Here is a 16,302-nt window from a genome sequence, read left to right on the forward strand (position 1 = left end):
ATAAATTCGATTTTTTTTAAATTGAATTTAAAAAATTTGTTTTTAAAATAAAAATTGAGAATTTAAAAGGATTTTAAATTTTCATAGTGGAATTATCCAACATTTGATGTTATTAATGGACTAGTGACAAAATCAACATCTAGCCCACATGTTAATGCCATTTGAAGTGTCAAACGACTTAAGAACTTAGTGCTTGCATGTTTATGTTAAATAAATACTTCAATTTCTGAAACGGGAGGAGGAGAAATTCTTAATTTTTGGAAATTTCAGCAAAAAAAATTTCGAGCTATCAAACCCTCTCCAAACTATATCCAATTTCTCTCAATTCAGAGTTCCACAACTCAAATTCAAGGCTAAGAATAGTAGAGAAGATCTTTTTGGTGGTCTACTATAAATTTTGAAGGTCAAATTCGTGGAGAGCAGAAGGATTAAGGTGGAATTCTTCAAAGGTAATGAACTGAAACCCTTGTATGTGAAAAACTATTTTTAAAGCATGCTTGTAACTCAAATTAAGTGTCATTAAAGTGCTTAATGATTAAGTGTCATTAGGGTGCTTAATGATTCTATTATTGGGAATGTCCTAGAACTTGCAGTTTATGTTAAACATTCTATTTATCAATAATAATGACTTTTTGATTTTGCATCTTATTATGGAACTCCAATATACGTATCCTTGGTTATAACTAAATACTGTAACTTTATGTAGTGACATAAATAGGATCAAGTTGACAGTATATAGCCAAAATGGTCTAATAAGTATTTGGATGAAAATGGGTATCTCATCCTGGTAACACTATTGGATGCGGCCCACTCTGTAGTTGTTACAAGAAGTTGTAAGGTGCTACAAACGATGTGATCCAAAAATTGTTCATGTTGAGACATGTGAGTGAGGGCATCCTATGCAATGAGTTTTCATATAGACTAGACCACGAAAATAATCACTTTTCTTTATAACGACCGTTTACTGTTAAAACTGACTATTTCATTTATCATGTAACCTAAGTTAACTCAATCTTAATACTGAGCTAGCTATGAATTCCTATTTGTTCGGGATTATCCTTTGATATGCAAACGGTGTGAGTAGTCCAACAGCACTGCTCAATAAGCTTCCCATTTTGGGGATAAGACTGGATGAATAGCTGGGGACATAGCCTTGCAAGATGGAATTCATTCCTACCCATTTAGGGTTAGCAGATAGATTGTTCTCTTAAGTATTGATTCCAAGTCTTGAACAATCGGGGTCCCGCCTTCTCATGATAGAGAAAGGATTTGATTCATAGATATTATGAATCAGAATTGTTCACTTGAGAATTAGTAGCAACTTAAGGAACAAGATGTATTCACAGGGGTAAAACGGTATTTTTGACCTACCTGTAATTACGAACAACCTGTGAAGGATCGACTTACTGATTATGGTTATTATGTGGACATAATATATCTACAGTGAGGAGAGTTCAACTATGGGTTATAGTAGAGTGTCTCATTAGTTAATGAATAGGGGTTAGATCGAACTAATGAGTTTAGCGACTAATCTCAAATCGTTGGAGCCCATGATCTGTAAGTCCGTAAGGTCTCCCTACTAGCTCGTAAATGGTTAAGCTTTAGAGCAGTTTGAGAAATTAATTTGAAACGTTCAAATTAAATGGAACAGGAGAATATATATTTAAATATATGAAGATGATTATTGTGCAAAATTTAATTTAATATTTGATATTAAATCAATTAATATTTTAAATTAATTTATGAAATTAATTTTAGAAAATTATTTTTTAGTTTTATCAAATCAAAAATGGTTTTTGAAATCAATTTTGATTTTAAAAGAAAATTGGAAAAACAGTTTTGCATGCTTTAAAAATGAAAAATGTTGTTTTTCCATTATCATCTTCTTCATGCTCACAAAAAGCCAATTTCCTTCTCTTCATTAATGCTCCAAGCATGAGCTGCAAGTCATGCAATTCACTTCTTTGCATGTTCATATGCAATAAATAAAGAAGTTTGGAATGATTTGAAAGATGCTAGTACATAAATTTTGAGAGAAAATTTTAGAGAGAAAAAAGTGAGCTACTGTGAGTTCTTCACTGTTCTTCATCGATTCAAGCTGTTCTTGAATCCCATAACTCTGTCTAAAGCTCCAAGAGGATAGTGGGGAAGACCTTGAGGTGGTTCACGTTGATCTTTGGTGAAGACTGTTGTTGTACAATCAAGTTCTTGGAGAGTTCTTCAAAGGTATGACCTTAAAACCCTCTTTTTAGAAATGCATGCTTTAGTTTCTGCCAAAATTAGTAAATTTGAATGCTTATGGATCCTTGATACTTCCGCTGCATGTTATTTAACTCTTACAATTTGTATCAGAGTATCTTTTAAGCATTCAATTCAGTTTAATTTTGGTGTGGGTGTTTTTTCATGAGATATATGAAATTGATGCACTGATATGGTTTTTTGAGTTTTAGCATCTTAATTCTCTTTAATTTCTCAATTAATTGGCTCTTGTTTGTTGAGCTTATATGTGTTAGCAATGGTATGTAATTTATTTGGAGTCATTAGAGTTGAAATTAAGATGTAATTGAAGAAACAAGTGAAGGAGGCCGAGCTGCTGTTCCAGTTTTTCAACTTCTGCTCAAATTCATTATTGAGGTTCAGTTCCTAAGCAATCATTTAGTTCCAGACATTACACGGTGTGAAGAAAAGCTAGACGATCGTTTAGCAATGGGCACTGGTCGTTGTGATGTTGAACGCTAAACGATCATGTACCTGTGGGAGCTAAGCGATGCGTTTATTTGCAATACGATAGCACCACGCGATCGTTTAGCTTTGGCGTGGGAACTAAACGATACATTGGATTTGCTAAACGATGGTACTATACAATCGTTTAGCTACGACGCGTGCTAAGCAATCCGATGAAGTGCTACGAGATAGCACTGAGTGATCGTTTAGATGCGGAGCTAAGCAATCGTGTAGACAAATGCTAAACGACGCGATGATGTTTTATACAATGGAGCTAAGCGATCGTTTAGCTGCGGCGGATACTAAGCGATGACATGAAATTGTTGGGCGATGGTGTTAAGCGATCGTGTAGTTCTATACGATAGAGCTAAGCAATCATTTAGCTTCAGCAAATACTAAGCAATCGTGTACTTCTTCTCAGACACTAGATGATTACCTTTAGCACTACACGATCAACCTTAGCAAGACTTTGAGGTTGGACCGAGAGCAGCTGGTCCGACCGGTCTTCATAAGGTCCAATCCGGTTCAGTCTCAAAGGGTTTTTGGTTGGTTCGGTTTAGACTTTTTTGGTCCAATTCATACTCATCCAGCTTGGTTCAAGATGCTTAGGTTCGGTTTGGAGCGATTCGAGCAGTTCAAAGATGGTTTTGAAATTGTTTGTAATGGTTAGGCATCTGTTTACTTGTTTTTGCCAAAACGAAAACCAAATCAGTTAGTATTTAATTATTTATACATGAGATGTATGTAATAATTAAATAATTCATGTATATACATACAGTATGCCATGTAGATTTAAAATCCCACCGTAGGAAGCATGTTACATGCATTGAAAGTATGTTATAATTGTTATACTATATAGTATGCATGTTAGGGTTATGTTTAATATAATGGTTATATTAGATACCTTTGTTGAATGTTGTGCATGCTCACTTAGGTTAACAACTAATTTTAAATGTTAAAATAGATTGTTACCTTATAAAATACGGTTACAAACTCATACCGGTTCATAAACCTGTCTAAGGCTAGGGGTACTTAAGTTGACGGTTTACAGAACACCTCCTACCTGGGGATTATGACCAAACGATTGAGAGTTGTTAACTGATTTTATGAGCTTGCGTGAGCGATGTGAGGTAATAAAATGGTTTATCACCTAGACATTGTCGGTTAAATCCAATTATAAGAGTTATACTTAGATAAACCACTTAGACTTAAGTTGTATAAAATTAGCCATCATGCCTAAGTAAATTACCCAAACATTTAGAACACTTCAGTGGGAGATTAACAATATATTTGATATATAGTTATTAGCTCTCACGTCTTCAAGAGTTCACACCGTGAGATCCATGCTCGGCTTCATGTCAATTTTACCTCAACTGCTGCATATGGAAAGTATTTGCATGGGTCAATAACAACGTGAATGGGGGAAGTGGTTCATAGTAAGTGGGTGAAGGAAATGTTTCAACATTGTCCTATGGTCTCCTCCATTAGTTTGAACCATGAGATTCCTATGTTGCACCTGCTATCGTTTTATGCGACACTAGCTAGTCATTAACCGCGACGATCCCTACGGAGGGTTGTAACATAGGATTCGGAACAACCCAGACTTCAGTAAAATGAATAGGGTCTTATAGTCTGTCTTGGATATTGTCTTCTATCTCGGAGGCATATTCATACCGTCCTATAAGATCTGAAAATGGCAGGTCACGCTTACAAGAATTACTAATTGTTAGTAAAGATCTTGACCGAAAACGATAACCAAAAGAACTATTGGAATATGAGTTATTTTGGAAATAGTATTTGGTCAAGAACTTTCTTACTTTTGTGAAGGAATTCTTGACTGCCCCACATAGCATTTGTTCTAAATCACTTAAGTATCATTGCAAATAAATAAAGATTTATTGGGTACTTTATTAGTTTTTGCTAAAAATGGAGTTAGATGCATTTTTAATAGAGTTTGTTTAAAAATGTTTCAGCATTGTCGAACTCAAACATACAATTACTTGCTTCTGACAAATTTAATGGAGAGGGTTATTAGAATTAGAAGTCAAACATCAATACGATATTAGTTGTAGACGATCAACGTCCCAACTTCTAACATATCATGTGCTCAAGATCAAACCCAGACTTCCGAACCAATTTTCAAAAATAGTTTACATTCATTAGTAGAGTTTAAAAACACAACTTGGTTTAAATGACAACACTGTTTAAAAAGATTTACAAACCAAGAGTAAGAATTATATTTAACAAAATCTCCCTTGACATGTAACTCACAAGTTTAACTCTCTTGGAATACTCTCAAATATGTGCACAATAATACAATAGATGTTTAATTACACTAGTGGCCAGCAGGCACCGGGAACTTTATCGTTACCTGGGGGAACATAAAACATTGAAATCATGAGCTAAAGCCCAGTGAGTGGTAATTTAATATGAACATAAGTTTTCTCTTTCTAAAACATCAAAGAAAACTATTAAAATCATTCAGTAAATAATTGGCAAAATATAAAAGATTCAAAACATTTCAAACACATACTAGTAAAATAATGGCATGATCTTATCCCATAGAAAACACATTATAAAGTGTTTGCCCCGTGATTTTAATTCCAAAAGTGTTTAAAATGATGAGGGGGAATAGAGATAAATGACTATGATGAATGGAGATGGATGATGGAGTGATTTCTCTCTCGGTAAGAAAATCAGGCAATGCGCTAGTAATGGATGCATGCACACCTTGTGAATGCGTATAAGTTCTCTCAAGTCAAACCCAAGTATAAATCTAACTTAAGTTTCCCGATAAGTTCAAAGTTGAATGCAAGGACTCTAAAATGTTCTAACGCAAACCTTGTTTTTAGATCTAATGCAGATGCTTCCTAATTAACTTGAGAAATGTTGATTATTTACACTAACCTAATGGCACGCATGCAAGAATAAATAGAAGTTTAGAGCAAGAAAGGGATTTATGGATTAATGGTTCTAAGTGTAAGTGGTATGTGTTGATTTCCTCACAAGTTTAGCAAGCCTATGTGAGCACAATGAAGATGAGATGAAGATGATACAGATGCTTATTTACAATCTAAATGTTTGTGCTATGTGTTGTGTTGGGATTGATGCCCTAAAATCTCATAGGGTCTTATAGTTTGTAATTGTATTGTACAAATATTTTATTTATGTAATAAAATATGTGATGTTTTATTTCAAAATTAGTTGCATTAACCACAAACCAATAAACTAACATCCAAGGTTATCATGTAGCTTAAACATGTATGTAGAGACATACAGGTGAATCATGTTTAAGTGATAATCTAAATGATTTGTAGTAGATGGATAAGGCTGGATACCTTATCCTGGTGACACTACGAGTATAGCCCGCTTTGTAGATGTTACAATTATTGTAAAGTGCTATAAATGATCTGATCCTAATCATTCATGTGGAGACATGTGAGCGGAGATATTTTATACAAAGGAGTTTGAATAAGACCAGACCACGAAATGATTATACTCATTATATAACGTCGTTCATAATAGAGACTTACATTTCACCAGAATGACCATAGGTAACATGACCTAAATCCTTGAGTGAGTTGTGAACTCCTGCCTATAAGGGCAGTCATTTGATTTGTATGGGTGAGAATGGCCAGATCGCCGACTCAACAAGCCTACCATTTTAGGGATTCATCTGATTGGGGAGCTGGGAACACAGCTACACAAGGAGGAATTCACTCCTTCCCCAACGTCAGGGTAAGTAGATAAATTGCTCCCTTAAAGGCTAATTCCGAGACTTGAATGATGTGGCGTCACACCCTCTCCTATCCCGAGAGGGGTTGGGTCATAGTTGGACTATGATTTATTGTTCATTAGAGGAATCAGTGGTACTTAAGAAGTTAGATGTAACTATAAGGGCAAAACGGTAATTTTGGTCCAATTGTACTTACGAGCAATTTGTGAAGGATCATTGTACTGTTGACTGGTTATATCCAATGGTCACAGAAATATATCTGTTGTGCGAAGAATACAGCTGTCGGTCTTTAGTGGAGTGCCCGACAATTAATGGATGGTGAATAATTTAACTAAAGGAGTTTAATTAAATATTCACATACATTAGTGCTTCAAGCTACAGGTCTATAAGGTCCCCCCTGTAGCTGAACGAGAATTAGTGAGAATCAATTTTTGGATTAATATGAATTGTTCAAATTAATTGAGGAAATTAATTATATGTGATATAATTAATTTAATCTAATTATATATGATATAATTACTATCATGTATTTGATACATTATAATATGAAGTTTATTTGAGAAGAATTAAATATTTGAATATGATTCAAATATTAATTATATGAATTTGATTCATATAATTAAATCTAATATAAATGTGATTTATATTAAATGTTGTTGGTGAGAGAATAGAAACTATAGATTATGTGTTATATTTGATATAACATATAGTTTAAATATATTATATGATAAGGTAGTTGTCCTATAAATATATATTAAAGTTATTTATGAAAATAAATTGATTTAATTTAATTTAATTTAAAAATCATTTTAGGAGGGAGTCCCCCTATTTTCTCTCTAAAACGTGCTAATGGGCCAAGGAAGTATGGTTCTTCTTCTTCCTGGTGTGTTTTTTACAAAAAGAGAATAGATCCACATAAAGGTTCTGAGAAAATCTGAATCTCATCACTTTTTCTCCCTACAAGTATTTTAGATTTTAATGTCGGTTGAAAAAATTGAAATCGGATGTATAATGTCGGTTTTGTTTTTTTTTAAAAAAAAGTGGATCTTTAATGTCGGTTTTAAACCGACATTGTAGGTATACCTTTAATGTCGGTTTAAAACCGACATTAAAGATCCACTTAAAAAAAAAAACCAACTTTCTTCCTCCCTTCCCTTCCCACCGCCATTTTCTTTTTCCTTTCATTCCCAGACTCCCCCCAAACCCTCATCCGAAACCCTCCGTCCCTAAACCCTCGTCCAAGCTCGTGCAAAACCCTCCATCCGAAAGGCCCTCTCTTACCGTCGTCCAAGCTTGGTCGTGTGAATCAGGTGGTTGTCGTCCGTCCTTGGTCACTCCTTTAAAATTCTTAGCAGTTTCATTTCTTATTCTGATTCATGCTTTTTTTAGTAAAACCTGAGCATCTCGTATTTTGATATCATCGATCTCATGGTTTTGCGTGTAACAAGTTATTGGCAACGATGAATCAAGGCCGGACTTACGGCTGCTTCCGTTTGGACGGTAGTAGATTGACGATATGTCTGCAGTAAGGTGTTTTTCCTGAGCCAGTTCTTGTAAATTTCTCTTAAATAGCATATGTATTGTGGCGGAAGTAGGAGTGTTCTTACATTGTTTTCTAGTTGATCTCAAGTGCATGCTTTGTTATAATCTACCGTCATTTTGGTTTATTTTGTCTTTGTCTTATCAAGTACTGGTGATCTATTTATTGGGTACTATTATCGGTCTTTAAGTAAAATTTTAAGATTGAGAATGAGGAAGATTGAAGTTCACCCTAAAAAGATATGGACCACTGTAATGACTTCTATGTTGAGCTCTTCCAGCTTGTAGTTTAATATGTACAAGGACATCACATTGACCTATTTGATCTATATTTTCGCTGTTCAATAGATTATCTTGTGTATTTTTGTTTGATGGTTTCTGTTAGAAACTTAGAATGGTAGAACTTTGTTTGTTTGCCATATGCGAAGGTTCCCAGTAGATTCCATAGATACACTGGTAGGACTAGCATGTTGAGTCACTTATACGTAGTTAGATTTTGACTTGACTAGCATGTTGAGTCACTTATACGTAGTTAGATTTTGACTTGACTAGCATGTTGAGTCACTTATACGTAGTTAGATTTTGACTTGACCAGCTGACCCATATATGGGAGCTCAAGAAATATGCCAAGACTTGACTATCCAAATACTGTGTGATGAATACATGCTTTAGACCCTGGATTGTTTCTCCCACTTGAAAGTCAAACTAATCTATACATGGCACATCATGTAACTCGATCAATTAAATTCATTTTTGAATACTGGGTCATGTAAATCACACTTTTCATCATTTTGTCTCTGTCTTGTAATTTCTTAAGTTTTGAGCCACAATTTGTTTCCTTGAGGTTCTGCCTACTTTGAGATCATTTATATACTTTTGCAGATTGCTTTTGCACTATAAAAATTGTTGACCAATCTCATAAAAAACTTGGAATTACTACAAATATTTTTGCTGAAAGTTTGGAAAAGCTTCCTCATGTTGCTTCAGCAGGAGATATCATTGAACTTTCGCATGTTACGGTACTCAACAATTCTAATTCTTATGAATATTTTATTTTGATGTTTTTTCTTACATGAATTGTTTATTTTTCTCTTTTAGTCTCTTGTTCAAATAGATCTTTTTGTTTTCAAGTATCGTTTATTTCTTTTAAGAAACTCTTGTTATCCAAACAACTTTGTGAAATTGCAATGAATGGAAACAAATTGGAAAACAGAACGTGAATGAATGACCGTAGTTAGTTCACGCCAAAATCTATTGACTTGTGATTATTGACTATTCTAGAGGACATTTTTTACAAAAATATTTTTGTGGATGGTATATACATAATTTTTCTGAAATATACATTATCTACCCCTTATGTTGGCTTGACTCCTTATACTCTTGTCACTTTGTCTTGTCAATTACGGTTGTTTCTACTGCCAAACAGAAGAATGAATAAAGGTACAAACTTGTTTTCTATGGTTTGTGAAGTTATTAATTTATAAGTAGTGGTAATGCGGTTCTTTTTTCCCTGCCCACTCTATCATGTTAAATCTTAGCTTCCATATTTTCTAGGCTTCATAGGGTATCATTAGGACTAAACTTGTCTGGCACTTTGGTATTAATTTGGTTTTCACTTCAGTAAGATGTATATATGTTTTAAAGAAATTTCTTTACACTAGGTACAGTTTCTTGAAACATTTACTGGAAATGTTTTAAAGAAATGTTTATGTTTTAAACTTTGGTATTGGACAAATAATGAATCTTCTTTTCTCCTTGAGCAGTTGAGCATTTTTATATTTCAATCTTATAGTTTTCTTTTCATTCCTATGGATCCAAATGATAGGTGGTCAATGACTATCTCAGAAATCAAGTGATAATTGCAGATGAAAACTCATCAGGGGGAAATATATGCTGTCTTCAATAAGAAGTTTTCTTCATTTGCTTTGTATGAAGGAAAAGATGGATCGGACTTTCTACCATATGACGTATCGCCAAAATTTCGATGCATGTAGTTTTGATTTTCTGTTACATGATTAATTAGATATTGCTCTTACTAGTTGGTTCTTTTTATATGATAAATTAATTGGATTTCCATTCTTCTTTTCATAAGAAAATGTTTGGTTTTGTTTTGTTGTGTTTCCTATTGGAAAAATTATTTCCATTGATGAAATGAGATCTTTACCTTTTAATGAAGCAACCATGTTTAAAATTGTATCTTTAACTTTATGGAAAATTGAAAATAAAGTGTTGTATTGCATACATTCTCCACCTAATGTGGCATTTTGTTCTTTTCTTATGTTGTCCAGCCGCTTGGAAAAGGACTATTGCAGGGGCTTTTGTTTAACCATTGTGCACATAGTGTTACAAGGGCAATTCTGGTTTATCTATTACTAGATATGATTAAATCTGAGGCTGAAGGTTTTGTGGGTGGAGTTGCAACAATCAATTCTCAAAGGCTCTATGGTTGTCAGTCAAATGTTGTTTATGGTCGATCACAGTTGTTGGATGGTAGTACTTTCTTCCCTTAATTTTTGTCTCATGTAAACCGTTGTTTGTTTACACCTCGATGTTTTATATTGAGTGGAAATTAACATTTGAATCACCACACTGATTGAATGTGAGATTTACTGTTTAGTGAATTATCACAGGCATAGTTATTTGGTTATTTTTTTGATGGAGAGATATACATAATTTATAACTAATACTATCTATTTTATTTATCAAATTTTATCTCCTTAGGTTCCATTTTAAAAATGTGATAGAAGATTTTAAATTTAACAAACTAATCCCTGTTTTCTTAGGTTTATTGTGATGAGTGATCTATTTTCTATAATTATTGATGTAGTTCATTCTTCCATATTGTGAACTTTGGTGCCTTATCTACTTAGCTATGTTGGGACTTGTTCTATTGTTGTGAACTTGTGAACCATAATTTAAAGTGTTTGAAAATCTAATTTATACTTAGGGACATGGCAGACTTATGTTGTGAAAGATCAGAGTGTTTGCCACAAAATCAATTAGGAAGTACCCATGGAATATGCTATTACCCTGACGGTTAATCCTTTGACTACATTGAGAATGTTGGAGGATTGTCTCTTTAAAAGTAGTTTTTTTTTTTTTTCCTGAGATAAAATCAGGTTTAATTATGGTAGAAATTTTGTCTCTTTAAAAGCAGCTTGAGATCAACAGCTAGATAATGAACAACATATAATGTATTTGTTGACATTCATGTAAATAATTTATTTATAAGCTAGGCTAACAAATCTTGAAGGGCACACTTGAGCACTTTTAAGAAATGTTCATAGTTTCAAGGGGTGGTTTACACGTCTTAGGTAACAAAATAAATGTTATGTAGTTTTGAGAGTCAAAGTAACACTAAGACACTTTTTTCGGAGCTTTTTAGGTTGTTTTAAGAGTTAAAGTGTGACTTAGGCACTTAAACCACAACTTTTTTCTTGAAATTAGTTGAAAGTGAGATGCACATTTATCCTATTTATGTGTTGCATGATAAGGTATTTGCTTTTATTTCTCTGCCTAGTGATTAATATTTTTGTCTAAATAATATATTTGAAAGACAGGACAACCTCATGGTGGCTTCCCTGAGAAGAACTTTTCACCAAATATAGAGAAGTTAGCAGGTGAGAAACTTGGTTTTAAAGACGGGTGAGTAACTTGGAATTAAATTCTCTTTGTTCGTTACTTTTTTTTTTTCCAGTTTTGTACCAAATTATGGGGGAGATCATAGATTTTGAAAGAAATTAATGTAGACTACTGGACTATTATGATTGAAGAGTGACTTTAGTTTACATAAGTACTACAGTCAGCAACAATAATATTGACTATATGTATGTACAATGTATCAATTTTTGAGAAGTCAATACAAACTGCCTTGTTGCAGGTAGTAAGCCAATAGCCTTCGTTAAAATGATCTGACTTGCTGTTTTTGTAAGTATTTATTAGTTGAAGGGATCAAGGAGGAGAGTCATTCAGTAAATCAATATACTGATATTGTAGATGCAGTACACTTCTTTTGGTTTGTATCTAAATAAATACATTTAGATAGTTCTTTTTTGTAGTTCTCTTCTAAGGTTTCTTTCAATTGTTTAACACATTTGAACAGCACCATAGTATGATTTTTAATATTCTAGTTGTTAGCTCTCATATGAGTATGAAGATCAATGCTGCCAATATGCTAAAAGTATGATTTTCTTTTTTTCTTTCTATCTTTTTTCTTTTTTGGTTTAGCAGTTATTGTAGTTTTTGAGCTAGTGAAGCAAGTTGTGTGCATTGAAATTTTAATGTTTAGTATGAACCTTGTAGGTTGCTGTTTATGAAGTAATTATAAAGGGAATGAAGGTGGGGAGTCTATCTCTTTTCCTTGATATATGTGTTCTTGAATATTCATTTTTTGGGAATTCTAATAATTCTGTTGAGAACAAGTGGTTGTGAAATATTTTTGGGAGTGTGTTTCTTTGAACAGGTTCAAAGTAAATTTTTGGTTTTATTGTGGTAGCATCGTTATGCTGTCGAAAATTTTCCACGTCTTCATATCTCATATCTAGGTACCCAAGCTTCTCTTCTTCAAGATCTTGAAAAAAAAAAAAAGATTCTCTCATTTATTCAACTATTGAGTTTTCTTGTTTTGCAGGTGCAACAAAAGAGTAAGGATTTGGTATCGCAACCATTTATGCACATTCCCAATAAACACGGTTAGTTAAATATGAATTCTGATCACGTTTTCACTTTCAATCCTTTGTCTTAAACCTTTATTGTTTGTGATACTTTGTAAAATCATACTTGTAATTTGTTTTTTCAAGGCCTGAATGATTGTACGACCTTTTAAATTATAATTTTATAGCAAAATTTGTGGTTTAAATGTAATAGATTTACAATCCATACATAAATAATATGTCATAGTCAAAAGCATTCGATGATGATGTGTCATGTTATACTTTTTTATCAAAAAAATGGATTTGGCAATGAAATTTTAAAAAATGGACGATAATTAATAAAATGGACAGATTATGGGCTTCATTGTCGGTTTAAAGGGCTTTATTTGATTCTTGGGCTTCAGTTGCAACCAACATTAAAGGGCTTTAATGTCGGTTGTAAATTTCATTAAAGGGCTTTAATATCGGTTGCAATCGACATCAAAGACAGTGTTATTAAAGCCCTTTAATGTCGGTTTAAAACCGACATTAAAGGGCTTTAATAACACTATCTTTAATATCGGTTGTCAACTGACATTAAAGCCCAAAATTCTTCTAGTGTCTCATCTCTCTCAAAATCCCTCTCTTCCAAAATAGTCAAAACCCACAAAACTCCTGGATTCTCACCCAGAGAATATAGAGGTAACTTTCGTTGTGGTGTCCTCATTGACGGTTAGAGGGTTTGAGATTGTATGTGACAAGATTCTAAGAAGGAATCTCGTGAAGAAGGGTTCTTCAATGGTAAGGTTTCTTAAACTCATTTTCTATTTTGTAATCTTTGCATTAAAGCATGCTACAATTACCTTTTAAATGCATAATCTGTATGTTTTTGCTATAAAATTTATGTTCTGTAAATTTTGAGTTTGGGTTCGATCCCATGTTCTGCTTAAGGACCTTCTAACGGTTTCTTCATGTTGGACATTCTATTCTTTAGTTCATGCTAAGTTTAGCATCTCTCAATGTGAAAGCCACATGTAATCCTATCTCTAGGGTGCATGCGTTGGTCATAAAGAACAGGCAAAAGACATGAGCAACTCTATCTTTAGACTTACTTCATGCCCTGACTTAATGCATTCAATAGTTAAATTGCTCTCTCGAGTAACTCAACTACTTAATCACTTTAATCAACTTATTAGAGAGATTTAAGCTATAGATTTCATGCTCTTTTTAAGTCAGAAAATTCACAGACACACACAATTTGGAAGGTAAACATCTGGACAAGTGATAAATGGCCAAATGTAAGATTGAATTAAAGATAAACAAGTGTTTATACAAACAATCTCAGCTCATTGAAATAAAATGGTGAATGAAAATGAAGTGTAAAAAGAAAAAGTCAAGCCATAGAGTTCAATTCCTTTGTCCTCTTTGGCTTGTTTTTAATGCTTGCTACAACCAACGTGGTAGGGGAAAGCTTCTCTCCAACAGCACTTATTGATCAACAGTGAGTGTCTTTCATCCTTCTTGCTTGCAAATGGCAGAGTTTATCTACTGGTGCTGAAGAAAGTTTCTAACTGTCTAGGCTCTAAGGTGTCTAACTATGATTCTAAAGGTGGCTTCTCCTTTTATAGGAAAATCTCAACAACTTGGTGATTGGACTTGCATTAAATTCCATACCCTGGAACAATCGCCTGCCACTTCTGAAATGTTCAGACGCCACCAGTCAGATGCTCATGCCTGCAAGTGATGATTTGACATGAAATGCATGAGCCAATGTATCCTTCATGTGTCAAATATTCTCGGACACATACCCCTTGCATTGGCCTTGGTTGTAACACTTAGTAAATTTCTTTGATTCCTTCGTAGAAATGCATTAGTGAAGTAGTTTTTTTTTACTAAAAATGATACTTTTATATACATTTATCACGTGTATGGAATTTCATGTGTTTTCTCTTATAATGAGTGTGTTTATATCACTAAAGATCCTAATTATTTCAACTTTGAGAGAATGATAACTTGTATTTCTACAAATTATCATAAAGCATTCCGAAGTTATCAGAAAACAACACTAACTCTATACCAAATACTCGTTTACAATAATCTGGACAAGGAATGCTACTCACAGTGTGAACCAAATAACAAGGTCATACACGCACGCAAGCTTCCTCAAGGCTAAATATTGATACACACCACAAGTCAAGGTTACTCTAGATTTTTCGGTATACTCTGGCCACATCTATCCCAATAGCCCCCTAATAACCTGGGTGGCGCTACAGGCACATGTTCCTCTAGACTTCCCGATATACTTTGGCCACATCTAACCCTGATAGCCCCCTGATCACCTGAGTAATGCTATTGAAACATACTCAAGTAGCATGGGAAAGAACCATCTCTCGGGTACAAGAACTAATAGTTTGAAACCACTTTCACAAATCATTCAGCATCATTTATTCACCATCAAGAAGTTTTCTTACAAAACCATACAAATTATAGTAAAGTAAAATCAAGTTTCAAACTACATTTTTATAATTCTAGTTCATATAATATTAGTGAGAGTTCAGAAATCATGACTCGATGCATTTCTAAGTGAAACAGATCATGCTAACACATTTCACAAATCATAACATACTATCATACATATATATTTTTTATATCAAAATACTTAAAATAAACCACTCACAGTTAACCGACTTCTTTTTGGATTTCTAGCTCCTCCGACTCTCGTTTATCCTGAAATTATATTCATAATCCCCTGGTTATTCTCCATATAACCATAATCCAATTATTTGAAAATTAACCTTCAAATAAAACTAATTTCACTTAAACTTTCCCCAAAACCCTAATTTGATCCAATGTTTTGCAATTTGGTCCTTTAATTACTTTAAAATTAACTTAAGATCCCAAAAATTAATCTACAATAAGAATTAATTCCAATTCAATTTTTCTTAAGCATTAGTCTTGACCACTTTAGGGTTTCCCTTTCAATTTAGGGTTTACTCACAATTAAGTCCTTTTAATTACTTAAATTACATTAATTTTTCCCATATTAATCCAATTTAAGCTCAAAGTATCTTAATAATATCAATTAAGATTTAAATCAAGCTTGAGTACAATCAATTTTTCCCAAAACCTAATGTCATCCAACTTTAGGGTTTCACCTTACACTTTAATTCTTAAATTATCTTAAAATTAACTTAAGATACTAAATTAATTCAATCCAAAGGTCAAAACATCTTATTGATATTCATTGGAACTTAAATTAAGGTTAGGAACACCTTAATTAATCATAATTTTGTCCATTTTTACCTAATTTTCCCATTAACCCTAATTAAGGTTTACTTTAAATTAACCCCTTAATCAACTTCAGAATTGGCTTAGGACCCCAATTTCTTCTAATTTTAGGTTTTAAGCATCGTAAAAATACCCATTGGACCCCTAATTATGCTTAAGAACACCTTAATGAACCTCAAATTGACTTTCCAGCTTTTAACGACGGACAAAAGATGATAGACAGTATTCCTTACAAGACTTTCGACGACCAAATTCTTCGATTCTAGCTAGTTTTAGTCTAATTAACCTATGAAAACCTCTTACCCATTACAAAAACAAGCTTACCTCTAAGTTTAGATGTCCAAATCACCCTAGAACTCCAAGAATCAACCAATCTCTCCATGG

At 33.4% G+C, this 16,302-nt stretch overlaps 1 protein-coding gene and 1 non-coding gene across 2 annotated transcripts; both read left to right on the forward strand.

Moving 5' to 3' along the window:
- Positions 1–7,511: 7,511 nt before the first annotated feature.
- On the forward strand, positions 7,512–14,622 carry LOC120083538 (uncharacterized). Its single transcript, XM_090316713.1, has 5 exons — positions 7,512–7,770; positions 8,882–9,018; positions 10,288–10,489; positions 11,560–12,543; positions 12,630–14,622. Exons 1-4 carry the CDS (start codon positions 7,512–7,514, stop codon positions 11,646–11,648), a joined length of 687 nt encoding a protein of 228 aa, XP_090172839.1. The 3' UTR covers positions 11,649–12,543; positions 12,630–14,622.
- LOC120084309 (small nucleolar RNA snoR113) lies at positions 7,913–8,008 on the forward strand. The gene has a single exon (XR_005483672.1). It is a non-coding gene; the product is annotated as a small nucleolar RNA snoR113 (small nucleolar RNA).
- Positions 14,623–16,302: the final 1,680 nt, after the last annotated feature.

This window comes from Benincasa hispida, chromosome 8, assembly GCF_027475165.1.
Source record: "Benincasa hispida cultivar pf3 chromosome 8, pf3_genome.v1.1, whole genome shotgun sequence".
NCBI lineage: Eukaryota > Viridiplantae > Streptophyta > Magnoliopsida > Cucurbitales > Cucurbitaceae > Benincasa > Benincasa hispida.